This window comes from Arachis ipaensis, chromosome B9 (genome assembly GCF_059453495.1).
Source record: "Arachis ipaensis isolate K30076 ecotype BB chromosome B9, ASM5945349v1, whole genome shotgun sequence".
Taxonomy (NCBI): domain Eukaryota; kingdom Viridiplantae; phylum Streptophyta; class Magnoliopsida; order Fabales; family Fabaceae; genus Arachis; species Arachis ipaensis.
The window spans coordinates 15,971,654-15,987,859 of NC_142444.1; the positions used below are offsets into that span (position 1 = coordinate 15,971,654).

General features: G+C 32.4%; 2 protein-coding genes across 3 annotated transcripts; one reads left to right on the forward strand and one right to left on the reverse strand.

The window, feature by feature from the left end:
* Positions 1-3,294: 3,294 nt before the first annotated feature.
* Positions 3,295-3,876, forward strand: LOC107615125 (uncharacterized). The gene has a single exon (XM_088498741.1). It carries the CDS (start codon positions 3,295-3,297, stop codon positions 3,874-3,876), a length of 582 nt encoding a protein of 193 aa, XP_088354867.1.
* Positions 3,877-10,132: 6,256 nt separating this feature from the next.
* On the reverse strand, positions 10,133-14,040 carry LOC107619706 (uncharacterized). 2 transcript variants are annotated; one of them, XM_016321999.3, is made up of 6 exons: positions 13,059-14,040; positions 12,605-12,800; positions 12,400-12,516; positions 11,264-11,357; positions 10,876-10,945; positions 10,133-10,728 (listed from the first exon to the last, which is right to left on the reverse strand). In XM_016321999.3, the coding sequence occupies exons 1-6, from the start codon at positions 13,707-13,709 to the stop codon at positions 10,549-10,551; spliced, it is 1,308 nt and encodes a 435-aa protein (XP_016177485.1). In that variant the 5' UTR covers positions 13,710-14,040; the 3' UTR covers positions 10,133-10,548. The 2 variants fall into 2 exon arrangements, with proteins under 2 accessions (XP_016177485.1, XP_016177487.1); XM_016322001.3 differs by having other exon boundaries at positions 10,135-10,728; positions 11,264-11,315; positions 13,059-14,026.
* Between the last annotated feature and the right edge of the window lie 2,166 nt (positions 14,041-16,206).

Consider the following 16,206-nt stretch of genomic DNA (forward strand, 5'->3'; position numbering starts at 1 on the left):
TTAATAAAAATTTACCAGACATTTCATATCTTAAGATATTTGGTTGTTTGGCATATGCCTCTATTCTAATAGCACATAGAAATAAATAGGATAAAAGGATAAGAAAGTGTGTTTATCTAAGAACTAAGAAAAGGGTTAAAGGACATATGTTGTATGACTTAGGCAACAGAGACATTTTCATTTCACGAAATGTAACACTCTATGAGCATATTCTTCCATTTGCTCTACAAGAATCCATGCATAATAGCCAAATTACATATGAATTTATTCCCAATGTTCCAATGCAAGATTTGATTGCATTTGATTATCCCTTTTGCAATCTGGGTTGTAGTATGGCACAAGCACACACACATGGATCACAACATTCATCTATACACATTGAGTGAAATTCTGAAATACCCATTATTGAAACACCTGACATGCATTCTCATGCATCATTGCACAATCAAGACACACTGCATTCTCAAACACAAACTGAATTCAATAATATTGAACATGCATCACACAACCTTCAACTTAGGAGATCAACTAGAGAAACAAAAAGACCAGCATACTTGAATGATTATCAATACATGACTTCATACACTACTTTGCAAAATGCTAAGTTAAATCTTTTACTTGACAACACATCATATTTTTCTGATTTTTTTTTTTAAATTAGCTTGGTTTATCAATAGATCAATCAAATAATTTCTTTGAATAGTCCTGCATCTTATTTTTTGAGTCACAAATTCCAAACACAACCTCACCTCTTATTCCCTTAACTAAATCATCTTTATCTTCCACCACATCAAACACAAACCAACCAAAATATTTTGAACTAAAATGTTACGATGAGGCTATAAAGAGTCCTAACTGAAAAAAGGCAATTGATGTGGAATTAACTATTTTAAAAGAAAATAAAACTCGTACTGTTGCTAACCTTTCTACTAGAAAAAGTGTCATGGGATGCAAATGGCTTTTTAAATTGAAATTGAACCTGGATGGCACGATTGAGAGGTATAAGGCACGCGTTGTAACTCAAGAGTTTACTCAAATAGTGGGAGTTAATTACTTTTAGACCTTTAGCCCTGTAGCAAATATGAGTACCCTTTGAATTCTTCTTTTTATTGCACCAGTAAATAATTGGATAGTGAATCAATTAGATATAAACACAACTTTTTTGCATGGTGATTTATATGAGAAAATGTGTATGAAACCTCCACTGGATTTAAATCTCGCTAACCCCAACTTAGTGTGCAGACTAGACAGATCATTATACGGCTTGAAACAAGCCAACATATAGTGGAACACGAAGCTGGCTTTCACCTTAGTAGCTGCAGGATATCAACAGTCGAAATATGATTATAGCCTTTTTATTAAATCTACCAACATTTTTTTTACTGTTATTTTAGTGTATGTAGATGATTTAATAGTAGCAGGTGATGATTGCAAGGAGATACAATTCATCAAGCAGCATCTCCATCAAATTTTCAAAATTAAAGAGTTAGGAAAATTACAATTCTATCTCAGTTTGGAGGTAGCTCGAAGCAAGAGGGGATTTTATGTGTGCCAAAAAAATACTGCATTGATCTATTAAAGGAGTATAGGTTGATGGACAAAAGCAGTGATAACTCCTATGGACTACACCACCAAGTTGTCAAAGCACTCAAGAACACTACTTCAATCGAATTCAGAATATCAAAGGCTAATCGGCAGGTTATTGTATCTCACCAATACTCGGCCAGAGATAAGCTATGCTGTTAGAAAATTAAGTCAGTACCTAGATTTTTTGCGACTGATAAGCACTTTAAAGATGCAGTAAGGGTGTTAAAATACCTTAAGGAGGTATATGGTTCGTGAAAATTTTTCAAATTCCTAGGAATCTTACATTGTAAAATTATTCCGATGTAAAGCTTTTGGTGTAAAAATTTCCAAGAATGTAAAAATATTCTTTTAACCACACGTCCTCTAAAGGAGATCCAACACTAGGCCTAATATTCTCAACCGAATTTGACCTTGAGCCAACTGATTTTTCAAATGGTGATTGGGGGACATGTCTCGATTCAAGAAGATCTCTATCGAGTTACTGTTTCTTTATGGGAAATTCAATTGTATAGTGGAAGAGCAAAAAACAAAATATAGTTGCTTACTCATTCTGTGAAGCTGAGTATAGAGTTCCAGCCATGGCAACTCGAGAAGCACAGTGAATCAACTACATTTTGCAAGATTTGAAAGTGAAGTTGAGAAGACCAATTGTCATTTATTGTGACAGCTAATCTGCTCTACTTATTACAGTAAATTCAGTATTTCATGAGAGAATAAAGCACATAGAAATGGATTGTCACATTGTAAGGGATAAACGGAAGGAACAAACAACTAAGTTGCTACCAATTTCAACAAACAACCAAATTGCAAACATTCTGACCAAGACAATAATCTCTAACTTGTTTCAGCAGTGCAATTCTAAGTTTAGAATGATGAGTGAAGATCATTCTAGCTTGAGAGGGGGTGTTATATGAGCTATTTTTTTTTATGTATTTTCTGAATAACTAATTGTAGAGACTAATTGTAGGAAGTTAGATTAACTATAATTAGTTAGATTGATGTGGCAGTAAGTGTGCTAATAATTAAGTGTATTTAGAAGAGAAGTAACAAAAACAAAGACTGAGATTCAAGATTACAATCTCTAGTCACAAATTCCAGCTTTATGAGGGTTCTCTCTTCCTTTACAATTCTTTGAACTCACCCTTTTAACAAAAACAATTGACGAAAAATAGAATGATACCAAGTTGGTGTAGATGCACAAAATGAGATTTGAACTTTTAATATTTGCTTAAACAAACGAGTGAGTTGACCACTGGATTAACCCAAATTAAATAATCAATCTTCACATATAATTAAAAAGATGGAGATAAGAATTTTAAAAAATTCTTAGAGACTATCACATAGTTAATTCAGATTGTAACAAACTTGATATTGTTAGAGGGTAGATTTGTAATTATAGGACCACAGCTGTAATTGTACATTGTACAAATAGGTACTGTAGCTTGTATATTCAATTAGGGTTTTCATTCATTCAAAATCACCTTTACCAAATTCCTTCTTCTTCTCTCTCATTCATCTCTCTCTCAGCTCTATGAGGACACACGAAAAAACTCCTCTCTGAACTCACTTTCAATATGGTGCGGTGAGCATGGAATGGATCGAGGTTGTGTGTGACGAGAGTGCTTGAAGATCGAAGATCAAGGACGTGATTTTTAAATTTTTTTTGGTTGCTCATAGATTGACTCTCAGATCTGCGAATCCTAAAACATGGATGCTAGCAACCCAGAATCAGGAATGAACCCAGGCGCTTTTAGTGCCGAATCTGCAACAAACCCAGGCACTTTTAGTGCCGAATCTGTAGCTGCTCTTCTCAACCAACTCTCTGCTCAACTTGGACGCAACAATGGAACCTCAAACCCAAGCATTGATCAGACCAGTCCTTACTACATTCATCCGTCTGAAAACCCTGGTATTCCTATAATTCCTATAATTATGAATGGCTCAAATTATGGTGACTGGAGTAGAGCATTGACTTTAGCTCTACAATCTAAAAACAAATTTGACTTTGTTGATGGAACGATTAAGAAACCACTTGAATCTGATCCTTTGTTTAGGCAATGGAAACGTTGCAACACTTATGTTATAGGTTGGATTAACCTGTCTCTGAGTCCAGATATTTCACAAAGTGTAATGTGGAATAATCTAGCTTATGAGATCTGGAGTGAATTGCGAAGAAGATACTATCATGGTGATAGGTTCAGAATAGCTGAATTGAAGGAAGAATTGTATGCTGCCAAGCAAGGAGAACTTTCTATTACCGCTTATTTCATGAAATTAAGATCATTATGAGAGGAATTAGAGAGTTTTCAGCCAGTACTTGCTTGTGAATGCACTCCAAAATGCTCCTGTGGTCTTGGAGTTATTCGAGCATATAGATCTGAGGGATGTGTGGTGAAATTTCTACGGGGGTTAAATGATCAATTCTCAACTATACGTTCACAGGTCATGATGATGGAGCCACTACCCAATCTTGATTCTACTTTTGCCTTACTCACACAACAAGAAAACAAGAAAGGCAACTTGGCTTTCATGGAGAAGAATCTCAAATACTTCTCAATATTGTATAACCCAAATCTCCACAAGGAACCACCTCCAACAAAGGATCAGATTCTACTAAGAGTGATATTGTTGCTGCTAATCGACAAGGCAGAGGAAATAGCAGAACATATGGAGGCAAAGAATCGGGTAGAGAAAAAATTGTTTGCACATATTGTGAAAAGCTTAGACACACAATAGATGTTTGCTATAGGAAACATGGTCTGCCACCACATCTGAAGCAGAGATATAATAGTGGTGGTGCTGCAACATTCAATTATGCAGCCACTTATGAACATGCTGATGAAGACTATGCAGATCAGAAGCAGCAAAGAAGTGACGAGCAATGCTTGGAATTCACTCAAGATCAGAAGATCGTTTTACTAGCCCTTCTTCAGCGCAACGAGTTACAGTCCATCCACAGCACCAACCAAATAGTTGGCCAAACTCCAGCAATGAGAGGTAACAATAACCGAGTGATTCAACTATTGCATTTTAAGTTACATGTTTTGGCTGAGAGAAGTGGTGATGAAATAGAAAAGTCAAAATCTTGGATCATTGATACAGGGGCCATTGACCATGTATCATATTATCTTCAAGATTTTGACACTTACCATCATATTCCTACAATTATAGTTAGGCTTCCAAATGGCTCCTACACCACAAGCAACATCATAGGAACAGTTAGATTTTCTGATTCACGCTATCTTACCAACACATTATACATACCTAGCTTTAACTATAAACTTATTTCTGTTTCATCGCTTACATCAAATTTAAAATGAAAATTGGAAATAACTGACACAATGTGTGAAATACAGGATTCATCAAAGACGAGGATTGGAGTAGCTAGAGCAGCAGAGGGACTTTATGCATTGGATATCTCAACACAACATGCATTTTCATCTGCATCTTTAATGAATTCTGTTATTAGCTTCAATGCCGCAGATTTTACACACATTTGGCATACTAGATTAGGTCATATACCAGAGGATAGGCTTGTTGTAATAAAACAGACATACAATCTTATAGATTGTGATTTGAATTTCAATAAAATTCCTCATGGTGCTTGTCATTTTGGTAAACAAAAGAAGTGTCCGTTTCCTTTAAGCTCTAGTAAGGCAGCCAATTGTTTTGATTTGCTTCATATGGATATTTGGGGGCCTTTGGGAACTCCATCTACTAATAGTCATAAATATTTTTTAACGGTTGTTAATGATAAAAGTAGGTTCACATGGATTTTTCTGATGAAACATAAGGCTGAAACATCAAACTTGATTAAATCTTTTGTTCAACTGGTTAAAACCCAATTTGAAAAATCTGTTAAGGCTATCAGATCAGATAATGGACCAGAATTTAAGATGCTTTCTTTTTACAATTCTAATGAAATTGAACATCAAACCTCTTGTGTTGAGACACCTCAACAAAATAGAATTGTAGAATAAAAACATCAATACATATTACAAATTAGCCACAGCATTATGTTTCATTCAAACATTTCAAAGTGTTTTTGGAGCTATGCTATTAAGCATGCAGTACACCTCATCAACTGTTTTCCTAGTGTTATTCTCAAAAATGCTTCTCCATATGAAGTTCTTTATTCAAAATTACTTGATATTTCACATTTGAAAACCTTTGGCTGTCTTGCCTATGCAAGTACTCTAACTTCAAAAAGGACTAAGCTAGATGCTAGGGCTTCAAAATGCTATTTTCTGGGTTATCAAGCAAGAACTAAGGGCTATCTTTTATTAGAATTACCATCGAGAAAAATATTTCTTTCAAGAAATGTTATTTTCTATGAAAATCATTTCCCTTTCATTGACAAGAACTTAAATCACACAAACAATTCTCATATATCTGAAGATTTGTTTAATTACAGCCATCATTTATCACCAAATTATCAACATATCACTCATATATCTGCACCTCCTGTTGATAATTATACACATTTTGGGACTGATAGCATAGATCCACCTGAGAATGCTCCACAATTAGGACTTGAAATAAATCATTCTGACTTTAGCATTTCATCTCATGATGTCAATCATGCATCTCCATCTGCATCTTCCTTAAAATACTCAAAATAATGATAATTATCATACATCTTCATCTGTATCTTCCTCAAACATTCAAGATAATGCTAATGTCACAGTAGATACTTCTAGCCCAGTCCTTAGAAGATCCACTCGAACTAGGCATGCACCTGCATATTTAGCAGATTATCATTGCATAAACTCAGTTGCTGCTCCAGCTACTCATCCCAGATATCCATTACGTGTGCCTCTTTTCAATTTGAGTGACAGTTTCAAACACCTCTCTCTAGCCATCACAAATACACCTGAGCCGAAACACTATAGGGATGCTGTAACTCAACAGTGTTGGAGAAGTGCTATTAAAGCTGAGCTAAATGCTCTTGAGCAGAACCAAACTTGGGAACTTACTTCTTTGCTAGCAAGGAAGTTTCCAATTGGTTGCAAATGGGTGTTTCGAAACAAATTCCATTCTGATGGCACAATTGAAAGGCACAAGGCTAGGCTTGTTGCAAAAGGATTCACCCAAGTTGTCGGAGTAGATTATCTTGACACATTTAGTCCAGTTATCAAGATGACTACATTAAAAGTAGTTCTGTCACTTGCTGCTGCAAAAGACTGGTTTCTCAAACAACTTGATGTAAACACAACCTTTTTGCATGGAGATTTGGATGAGGAAATGTACATGACATTGCCCCCTGGTCTTGAGGTAAATGGTAATGGCTTGGTTTGCAAATTGAAGAAATCATTGTATGGCGTAAAACAAGCTAGTCAGCAATGGCACACCAAACTGAGTTCAGTTCTACATGAGGCAGGTTTCACTCAATCAAGACTTGATCACTCTCTATTTACAAAGCATAACAATGACGGTATTGCCATCATCTTGGTGTATGTAGATGATCTAGTCTTGATAGGGGACAATTTGACAGAAATCAACAGGATCAAGCACATTCTTGACAGCAAGTTCAAAATCAAGGATTTGGGGGATTTAAAGTATTTCCTTGGTATGGAGGTAGCTAGATCTTCCAAAGGGATTGCTATTTACCAAAAGAAATATGTGTTAGACATGTTGAAGGATCATGGATTGCTTGATTGTAAACCAAGCTCAGCTCCAATGGACTATACTACCAAATTGTGCAAAGACAATGGTGATGATTTAGCTGATTCTGTTGAATACAGAAAATTAATTGGAAGGCTTTTATACCTAACCAACACAAGACCAGATATTTGCTTTGCTGTGAAAAAATTAAGTCAGTACCTTGATCAGCCCAGGAAGAATCATATGAGTGCTGCCATTAGAATTTTGAAGTATCTCAAGGGCTATCCAGCAACTAGTCTCCTATTTCCTTCTCATTCGGACAACAGTGTGGTTGGATTCACCGACTCTGATTGGGCGTCTTGCAGTGATTCCAGAAGATCAGTCTCTGGATATTGTTTTTTCTATGGATCAGGACTTATCTCATGGAAGAGTAAGAAACAAGCAACAGTGGCGAAATCGTCCACTAAAGCTGAATATAGAGCTCTTGCTTCTGCAACTTGTGAGGCCCAATAATGGTTATTTAATTTATTTACTGAATTGAAATTGCCTCTTACAAAATCTATAAACCTCTACTGTGATAATCAATCTGCCCTTCACTTGGCTGCGAATCCTATCTTTCATGAAAGGACTAAGCACATCGAGGTTGATTGCCATATTACACGGGAGAAAGCTCAAATGGGACTAACCAGATTGTTGCCCATTAAGAGTGAAGAACAACTTGCAGATGTTCTCACAAAACCCTTTCCCCTGGACCTTTCTCCAAATTCTATCTCAAACTGGGACTGACAGATATTCATGGCATTCCTGGATTGCGGGAGGATATCACATGACCAGTAATCATTGATCATTTTTCATCCCTTTTCATTCCCAGCTTGCGAGAGGATATCACATAGTTAATTCCTATTGTAACAAACTTGATATTGTTAGAGGGTGGATTTGTAATTATAGGATCACAGCTGTAATTGTACATTGTACAAATAAGTACTGTAGCTTGTATATTCAATTAGGATTTTCATTCATTCAAAATCACCTTTACCAAATTCTCTCTCGTTCATCTCTCTTATTCATCTCTCTCTCACCTCTACGAGGACACACGAAAAAACACCTCTTTAAGCTCACTTTCAATAGAGACTTTCAACTCTTTATTAAATTTCGATGACAAATGGTTTAATTTATCTTTTAAAAGAATATGACGTGAAACTAACTAAATGTGTTAAAAAAATTTTGAAAATTGATTTGGAGTATTACTTGTGAAAACTATCAGCAGCCTTTTTATGTTTTTTTTTCATAAGTTTTTTTATTTGAGTATCGAAAAAAATAGTGAAAGCATAATTTTATTATTTTTATTTTTTTATAAAATTTTAGAAAAAAAAATATAAAAGCACTCACCAAGTTCAATAACACTCCCAATTCGTTGAGCGAATTCCATACGTCAATCATCACTTCGTCATAGTCACTTGCAACTTTTGGTATAGGTTCTCTCTAACATGGTTAAAGCACTCCTTAGCTTGCTGGAGTTTTCTTGCGGCATAAAACATTCACATATAGCTGGTGATTTTTTTTTAATTTAAAATCTAAAATATTTAGATATTTGTGTGTTATATTTAGAGCATTTTATTGGATGTTCACCGAGATTAATTTACATATATTTCACTGACTTGCATGCCAGCGAAATACATACAAGTATTTCTCTCATATTTTGCTGGATGGCAGCAAGCAAAATATGAACAAATCAGTGTATTAACTCATTTTATAAACAAATTATTATTATTATTATTATTATTATTATTATTATTATGACCCTCATTATAAATAAAAAGATAAATAGTGCATCTTATTTAATTACAATTTTCCAACAACTAAACAACAAGGTAAGACAGTGATCTTCATTCAAGCGAATCAGTTTTGGACAAATCAAGGCGGAAAGATTCCAGTCTTTTCAAGGAGGACGGCTATAATTTGTTTTAGAGGACACATTTTTTGATAATTACTTTAAAAGATAATAAAAATTCTCAATAAAAAAATATTTTTTTAATTTTTAATCTTTATTTTTGTGAGATTAAAATTTTTTTTTGTCTTTTTTTTATATAAATTAATTAAATTTATTGTATAAAAATTAAGAAATATTATTAATTTTTAAATTTTTTATTTATAGAAATTAAATAGATGATATATTTTTTAATATTTTTATTGCTGTTTAAAAAAATTATTAAGATAATAAATTATTAGAACTATGTTAAGTTTTAGACACATTCAATTTAAATTAACCATCATCATTCATATAAATTTACTATTATTAAAAAAATGTATATTCTATTTTATAATAGATAATAAAAAATTGATACAATATTTTATCCAAAATAGATACAATAAATAAAAATATTTATGTCAACTAATTATATAAATAAAAAATAAAAAAAAAATTCTGTTAGAGACCTCGTGGTACTTCAAAAAACTTATCAGGATATATTGTTGCATAATTGGTATTAATTAAGCAATTATGCATTAATATTTACTTAAGTTACATTGGTACATTTTTTGGTGGGGGTGGTGTGATGAGGTGGGGTTGGAGGGAGAGTGGTGAAGAAAGATTTTTTCCAAAAGAATTTGAATACATCAAAATTAAATTTTTAATTTTGTTTAAAAATTTGAGAATAAAATTAATATAAATTGAACATTAAAAACAATTTTAAAACCTCTCGCCAAATATTATTATGGAAGAAGAAAGCATATTTTATTCTAATAAAATTAAAGCCACTTGAACGAGCAAGTGTGGTGGACTGTATGTCAACGAATTACAACTCAAATGACATAATCTTTCGATATTCATTTTAATCTCTCTATCTTTAGTTAAAAAAAAAATGTGGTGGACTATATATAAGCCAATGTTAATTAATGATATTAGATGCATTAGATGCACCATCTAATGGTAAACAAAATACATTAACCCTATATATGTAAATTAATTGGCTTCTCTACATGGGAAAAAAAAAGAAGATGCAAATTAAAAGCTGTCTCTATTTTTTTTTTCTTTTTGATGGGGGGTGGGGAATACAATTACAATGTTTTTCTGTAATACGGTGATTCTTGACTGGTTTTGTAGGGTACAATAATAAATTAATAATGGAGCAGACCAATCTTATGTCCTAATTTACTACTTGCCGAAGGATTCAACAAAAGTGCTTTAATAATTCACATAATAACAAAATTGCATGATCTGGTGTATGTTTTTTAACTGTCACTTACAAAGAGATTGAGGAGCAAGATTTGTTGGCACAATGTAATAGTTAATTTTGTATGTATAGATATTATTATTATTATTATTATTATTATGGAATTAAGGGATTTGAAATTGGGCTAACTTATCTTTGAAGGGAAGTGGGAAATTCCAGTCCCTTCTAAAATTGTAACCTCATTATCATCATTATTATTATCTTTAGAACTTCTTTCACTATTATTTGACTTCTGCTGTCGGTCAAACATCATCTTCAGCTGCTTTCCTTGTTCTTCAATTTGCAACTGTAATTTTCTCTGAATCTGGATCAATAATTCAAATTAAAAGAGAATTTAGAGTCAGAGAATATTATAATAATACTGCTACTATATACAACTATTATATAATTTTATATAATTCTTTTATTTAAATTCATAAAGTACTAGAGAAGAAGATAGCGTGAATCATACCTCTAGCTGTTCATGAAGACGCCTCTGCACATCCAATTGCAGCTGAAGTGCCTCTTTAATCTGCAAGCCACTGCAAACCAACAACATTAAAAGTTGCTAAGTACTTTACTACTTTATAGAGTAACCACATTATGCCAATAATGTGATTTAATTTGAATTCTCGACAATTGTTTAAGCAGACTAATGATATTTGTTTAAGCAGACTAATAAAATTGGTTAGACACAGTTAAATCAAAATACACTATTTTGGCATATATTTTTAAAAATAATACTAATATTTCTATTTTCATTGTGTTTATATCAATGTCTTATCTCATTATGTATATTTTATTCAAAATAAAACTTTATACAAACATAAAAGTGTTTCAGAGAAAAGAAGTAGCATTACGCTTTGACATCAAGATGCACATTCTCTGCACTGGTTCTTTTCTCAGATTTCCCTGAAAAAGGGAAGAAGTACTTTTTAGGCAAAGCATATGAACCTGCATATTAGAAGATATTAAATAGTAACATCAATTCATTGAACTGATATTAATTTCAAAAGATTTTTTCTTTAAAATTTGTTTTTTAGTTTTCTCCTTGGGAAATAAGTTACATAAGAGAAGTTGAAAATGCCAAGTGTTATGGCGATTTTAGAAAGAATTATGGTGTTTTCGTAAAAACTAACTCTAAGGTAGCCTTTGTTTTAAGGTATTGAGACAGAGATGGAAAGACTGAAACTTAGTATCATGTTTGTTGGTTCAGAAACTAATACTAAAATTTCTATCCCTATCTCTAAAATTTTAGTATTTCAGTACTTTCAAAAAGTGGGGACACATGGGACTAAAATTTTTAGAAATAGAGACTGAAACTTTAATAACATTTTATACCTAAAATATCTTTATTTTAATTAATTAATTCTAATTTTACCCTTTGTACAAATTAAATTAGAATTTCATTTTTGTTTCTGTCTCCCACTTTGTACCAAACAAAATACTGAGATTTATTTTAATCTCTGTCTCTTAGTCTCTGTCTCTCCGTCTCAATCTTTTCATCTCTATTTCTCCACCAAATGCTACCTAACTGACATTTATTATGGATATTTTGACCAACTAAAAACCAAAGTGGTAGTTATTCTTGCCCAAATGCCAAATGCTTTTGGTTTTTTTGCGGTCATATTCCACATTCTGACAAGTCAATGTCAAATTTGTTATGAATCGAAACTCTATTTAAGAGTCTGTCCATCCATGAGCTATTACTTACTTAAACAAACGGGTTAACTAACTGTTCGAGCAATTCAAGTTACTTAAAAATGAGAAATGCTTGAATTTACATTGGAACAAAAATGAAAGGATTTCAATTTTCAACTTATTTCATCTGCATTGCTACTTCCTCTGTTATCTTAAGTATGAAGACATCAATATAACTAGGGATTCAAATTGGAGGAATTTAGATTCATGTCTTACCCTGTTAGGTTATATGGCTTATCACACAAATAGTAACATACATAAGAAGAATAAAATGAACCTAAGAAAGTGAAATTACCCTGAGTTGATTCTGGCATATACTTTGCAATTCTGTATTTCTGCAAATGACTCTTAACATGGAAGATTGTCAATCCATCTGAATCCATCAGCCTTAATATCGCTTTCGGCGTCGCCTCTACAATCAAGAAACCAAGAACACATTCAGATATTAGACTTTAGACACATGACTTCGAATTTGATCAAATCTACTTAGAATAACCTACTCTCTGCGCCTCCTAGTCTATTGACACATTCAACAAACTTCTCATGAAGATCCTGAGTCCATCTTATACGCGTCTTACTCGATGCTATCGGTCCATTACCGACAAGGTTTCCGGCTGAAATTGTCGGAGAAAGCTTCTCTTGAGGAGAAGAGAAACTCAGCTGTTGAACAGGGGAATTGAATGAGCCACAAGCAACCTGTATTTTAGTATTTGAAAATGAGTCCAAAGGCAGAAAAAATCGAGTAATGTTAGGTAACCAATTTTTTCAGCCAACATCAGTCAACTATTTTAAAATTATTTTGTTTATCTTAAATCTAAATCTTAAATTATAAAGGCTCGACTCTAAGTCTTAAATTATAAATCTAAATTCTAAAATCATTGATTAATTAAAAGTTGATTGTCTATCTTTTCTATTAAAAAAAATTTAAATAAGATATTTATGAAAAACACTTACCGTAGATTCTTGATTTGCTTTAGGAATTGATATGCTCCTAGTGACTGGGGCAGCATCATCATTGAACAACTTATGTTGTTCAATAGGAAGGAAATTGCTGGCAGGAAAATTCCCACATGGAATTTTATTAGATTTTTCAGGTGATCCATTACATTGATCACCATTCAATTGAGATTTTATTGCTTGCAAGGTGTTTGGCAACTCAAAGTTGTTGGGGCTATTTTGGTCATTAACTGATGAATCAAAGAAGAGGCTTTCCTTTGAAGATTGATAGAGAGGGAACTCCATATCATTATTAATGTTCTTGATGGAGAGTTGATGAGGCATCAAATTGGATGGATTACCAACTTGATGGGAATCATATTGTGGGAACCCCATGAAGATTTCCGTCGCGTAAAAGGCCGAAGCCGGCGACTCGAATCGGCTTATGATGGTGCTAGATGGTTTGGCTTGAGCCGAGTATGGTAGTACTACTTCTTGTTCTCCTCCTCCTCCTCCTCTTCCTCTGCCAACTCCAACGCTGACGCAAGTCGCGCCGAGGGGTTGGTTATTGCATGGTCCCATGTTCCAAGGTTGTTGTCTAATACCAAAATATTGACAAGAAGAACGGTTGCCATATTCAGAATGAAAATCAAGCTTGTTCTCATTCATTTACAAGGGGGGAAAAAAAAAACCAATAGTTGAACTTGGATAGCAAGAAAAAGGTTCAAGGAAACAAAAAATTCGTTCCAATGTTTTCAAACTTTCTTAGGTAGAATAAATGACTCTAAGAAAGGTTGATCATCACTCTTAAGGAGCAACAAGTGGTAGAAGGGGAAGTAAAGAAAAAAAAGGAAAGAAAAGAGAATAACAAGAACAAGAATGGGAGAGAGTGGGAAAATGAAAATTATTAATAGAATAGTAGTGCTGAATTGGAAGCCTTATGGCATAAAATTCTTTTTTTTATATTCCTGATGGCTTATGGAATAAGATTTGAATCTAATTTGTCTAAATGCTACCATGCAATGTCCTTAGCCTATTATTCTTAAAAGGAAGGATAGAATTGAATAATATAATTAAATTGACATTACCAAAGTACACAACATCGAAACGAACAAAGCTCTCTTGCCAACAAACAAATAGGTTATGGTCTAATGTTGCCTTCAAATGTATTTAAATCAAAATTCAAAAATCAACCACAAGTTATACAACTTGGTAAAACTATAATGCTAGAGGTATGATACACAGACACTCACACGCACACGGGATATGATATGACACGGGATACGCTGTACGCAATTTTTAAAATGTTATAAGACATGGGGACACGTATACATATAAAATATAAAGTATTTTTAGACAAATTGTAATGATATTTTGATATTTTATTAATATTAAAATATAAATTAATTTTTTAATTATTTTTAATATCTCATTTTAATCATATCAAGTATTTAAAATATTTTTTGTTTTAATAAATAATAATATATACTATATCTAAATTTATTTCAAGAATATATATTAAGAATAAGACTGAACACACCGACACGTGATGGTATTTAGGTGTGTCCAAGCATGTCTAGAGAAGAATTTTTTATTAAAATACGGTTGGACACAATAGGCACGCATGTTGGAAGAGTGTCCGTGAGTGTCGTGTACGAAATGTGTCCGACACGCGGACACGGCAACTCAGCGAAGTGTCCGTGCTTCATAGTGTTAGAGAGATAATAATTTAAAATTATTTTCTTTAATTTAATATCTATAATTTTATGTATGTAATATTTATAATTATATATTTATTATACTAAATAGAAATTAAAATAAAAATTTTAAATGATTTTAGATTAATTTTTTATTATCCTCTAAATATTTTTATAGAAAAAATCATCATGAAAAGACTTCTATCTCTTTTATTAGAATTAAACGAGATCAAACGATTTAATCAAATTCTTTTAAGAAAAATTCTGATGCCAACAATTTAATCAAGACAAGGGAAAAATGTCAAAGCTGGGACAACAATTGCAAGGTTGACGGATACTGTTAACAACTGGCCTCAAACAAATTAATACGAAGTAGTAATATAATTATTAATTATTAATCGTATTAGGAGTTGGAGTAGAATCTTCTTGTTGTGGCCATCTAGAGTGTGAAATAATTTAATAATGTTAGATAAAGATACCAGCATAAATTCACATAATAATAAATCTGCAATTATTCTTACAATGGATTTGGAAGAAATATTTTAGCCACCTATAGGGATGATAAATATATAGAGATAGATGGCCGAATCTTTCTTTCCCCAAAAAGAAAAAAATATTTTATAAGTCTAAAAAATTATTTTGTCTCAATACCTATAGCACTGCATCTTGCAAAGTAGTGGGGTATCAGAAATTACCAGAAAGTTTAACTAATTTTAATATTCGTCTTTAAAGCACAATGGAACTTTAACTACAAAAATTCTCATTATATAGTGTTCAGCAACCATAATAGACTTTCCATTATCAAAAGCTAAAAAAAAAAAAAAAGAAAAAAGATGGATACAAATATTCAGCTTTCTATGTTATGTCACTTCCTTGTTGCCATTGATTGTTCTTTAGACATATTTGTTTACCATTGTCATTCTTGGATCCTATATCACTTGAATCACATGGACAATCTTTTCCCCTATTTTTATTCTTTATGGAAAGGATTATTTTTAGTGCTGATGCTCCAATTTTTTTTTTTTTATGTTTTTATTTTAATTTGGTGCATTTCTTGGTATTCTTGATAACAAGTCATTTACCTTTTACTTATGCACTCTTCAGATTCAAGCATTTACTATTAGTGATAACTCTTCAGACCCAAGGATTTACTATTAGTGATGACTCCTTACAGAAATAAAGTAAAAAATGAAGAGATACATTCAAAACATACATATCTTAAATTCCACTAACAAATGTTTACAACTCTAGCACGTATTTCTACTTCTTCACATTGAAGGTTTTCAACTTATTACAATGATAAAAGATATCTTTATCAATTTAGTGTATAAGATAAAAATAAATTATTTCTATTTATTAAAAAAATGATATTTTTATATTTTTTGTGTATATTTTTCTATAATATAAAAAATTATTTATTTATTTTTTATCAATCACATTAAATACTAAAAAATAAAAAACAAAAAGAG

Coding starts and splice junctions, on each gene's coding strand:
- LOC107619706 (XM_016321999.3), bottom strand. CDS start 13,709: ATGAATGAGAACAAGCTTGATTTTCATTCTGAATATGGCAACCGTTCT. Junction 12,801..13,058: donor AAGCAAATCAAGAATCTACG/GTAAGTGTTTTT, acceptor ACTAAAATACAG/GTTGCTTGTGGCTCATTCAA. Junction 11,358..12,399: donor TATGCCAGAATCAACTCAGG/GTAATTTCACTT, acceptor TCTAATATGCAG/GTTCATATGCTTTGCCTAAA.
- LOC107615125 (XM_088498741.1), top strand. CDS start 3,295: ATGGATGCTAGCAACCCAGAATCAGGAATGAACCCAGGCGCTTTTAGT.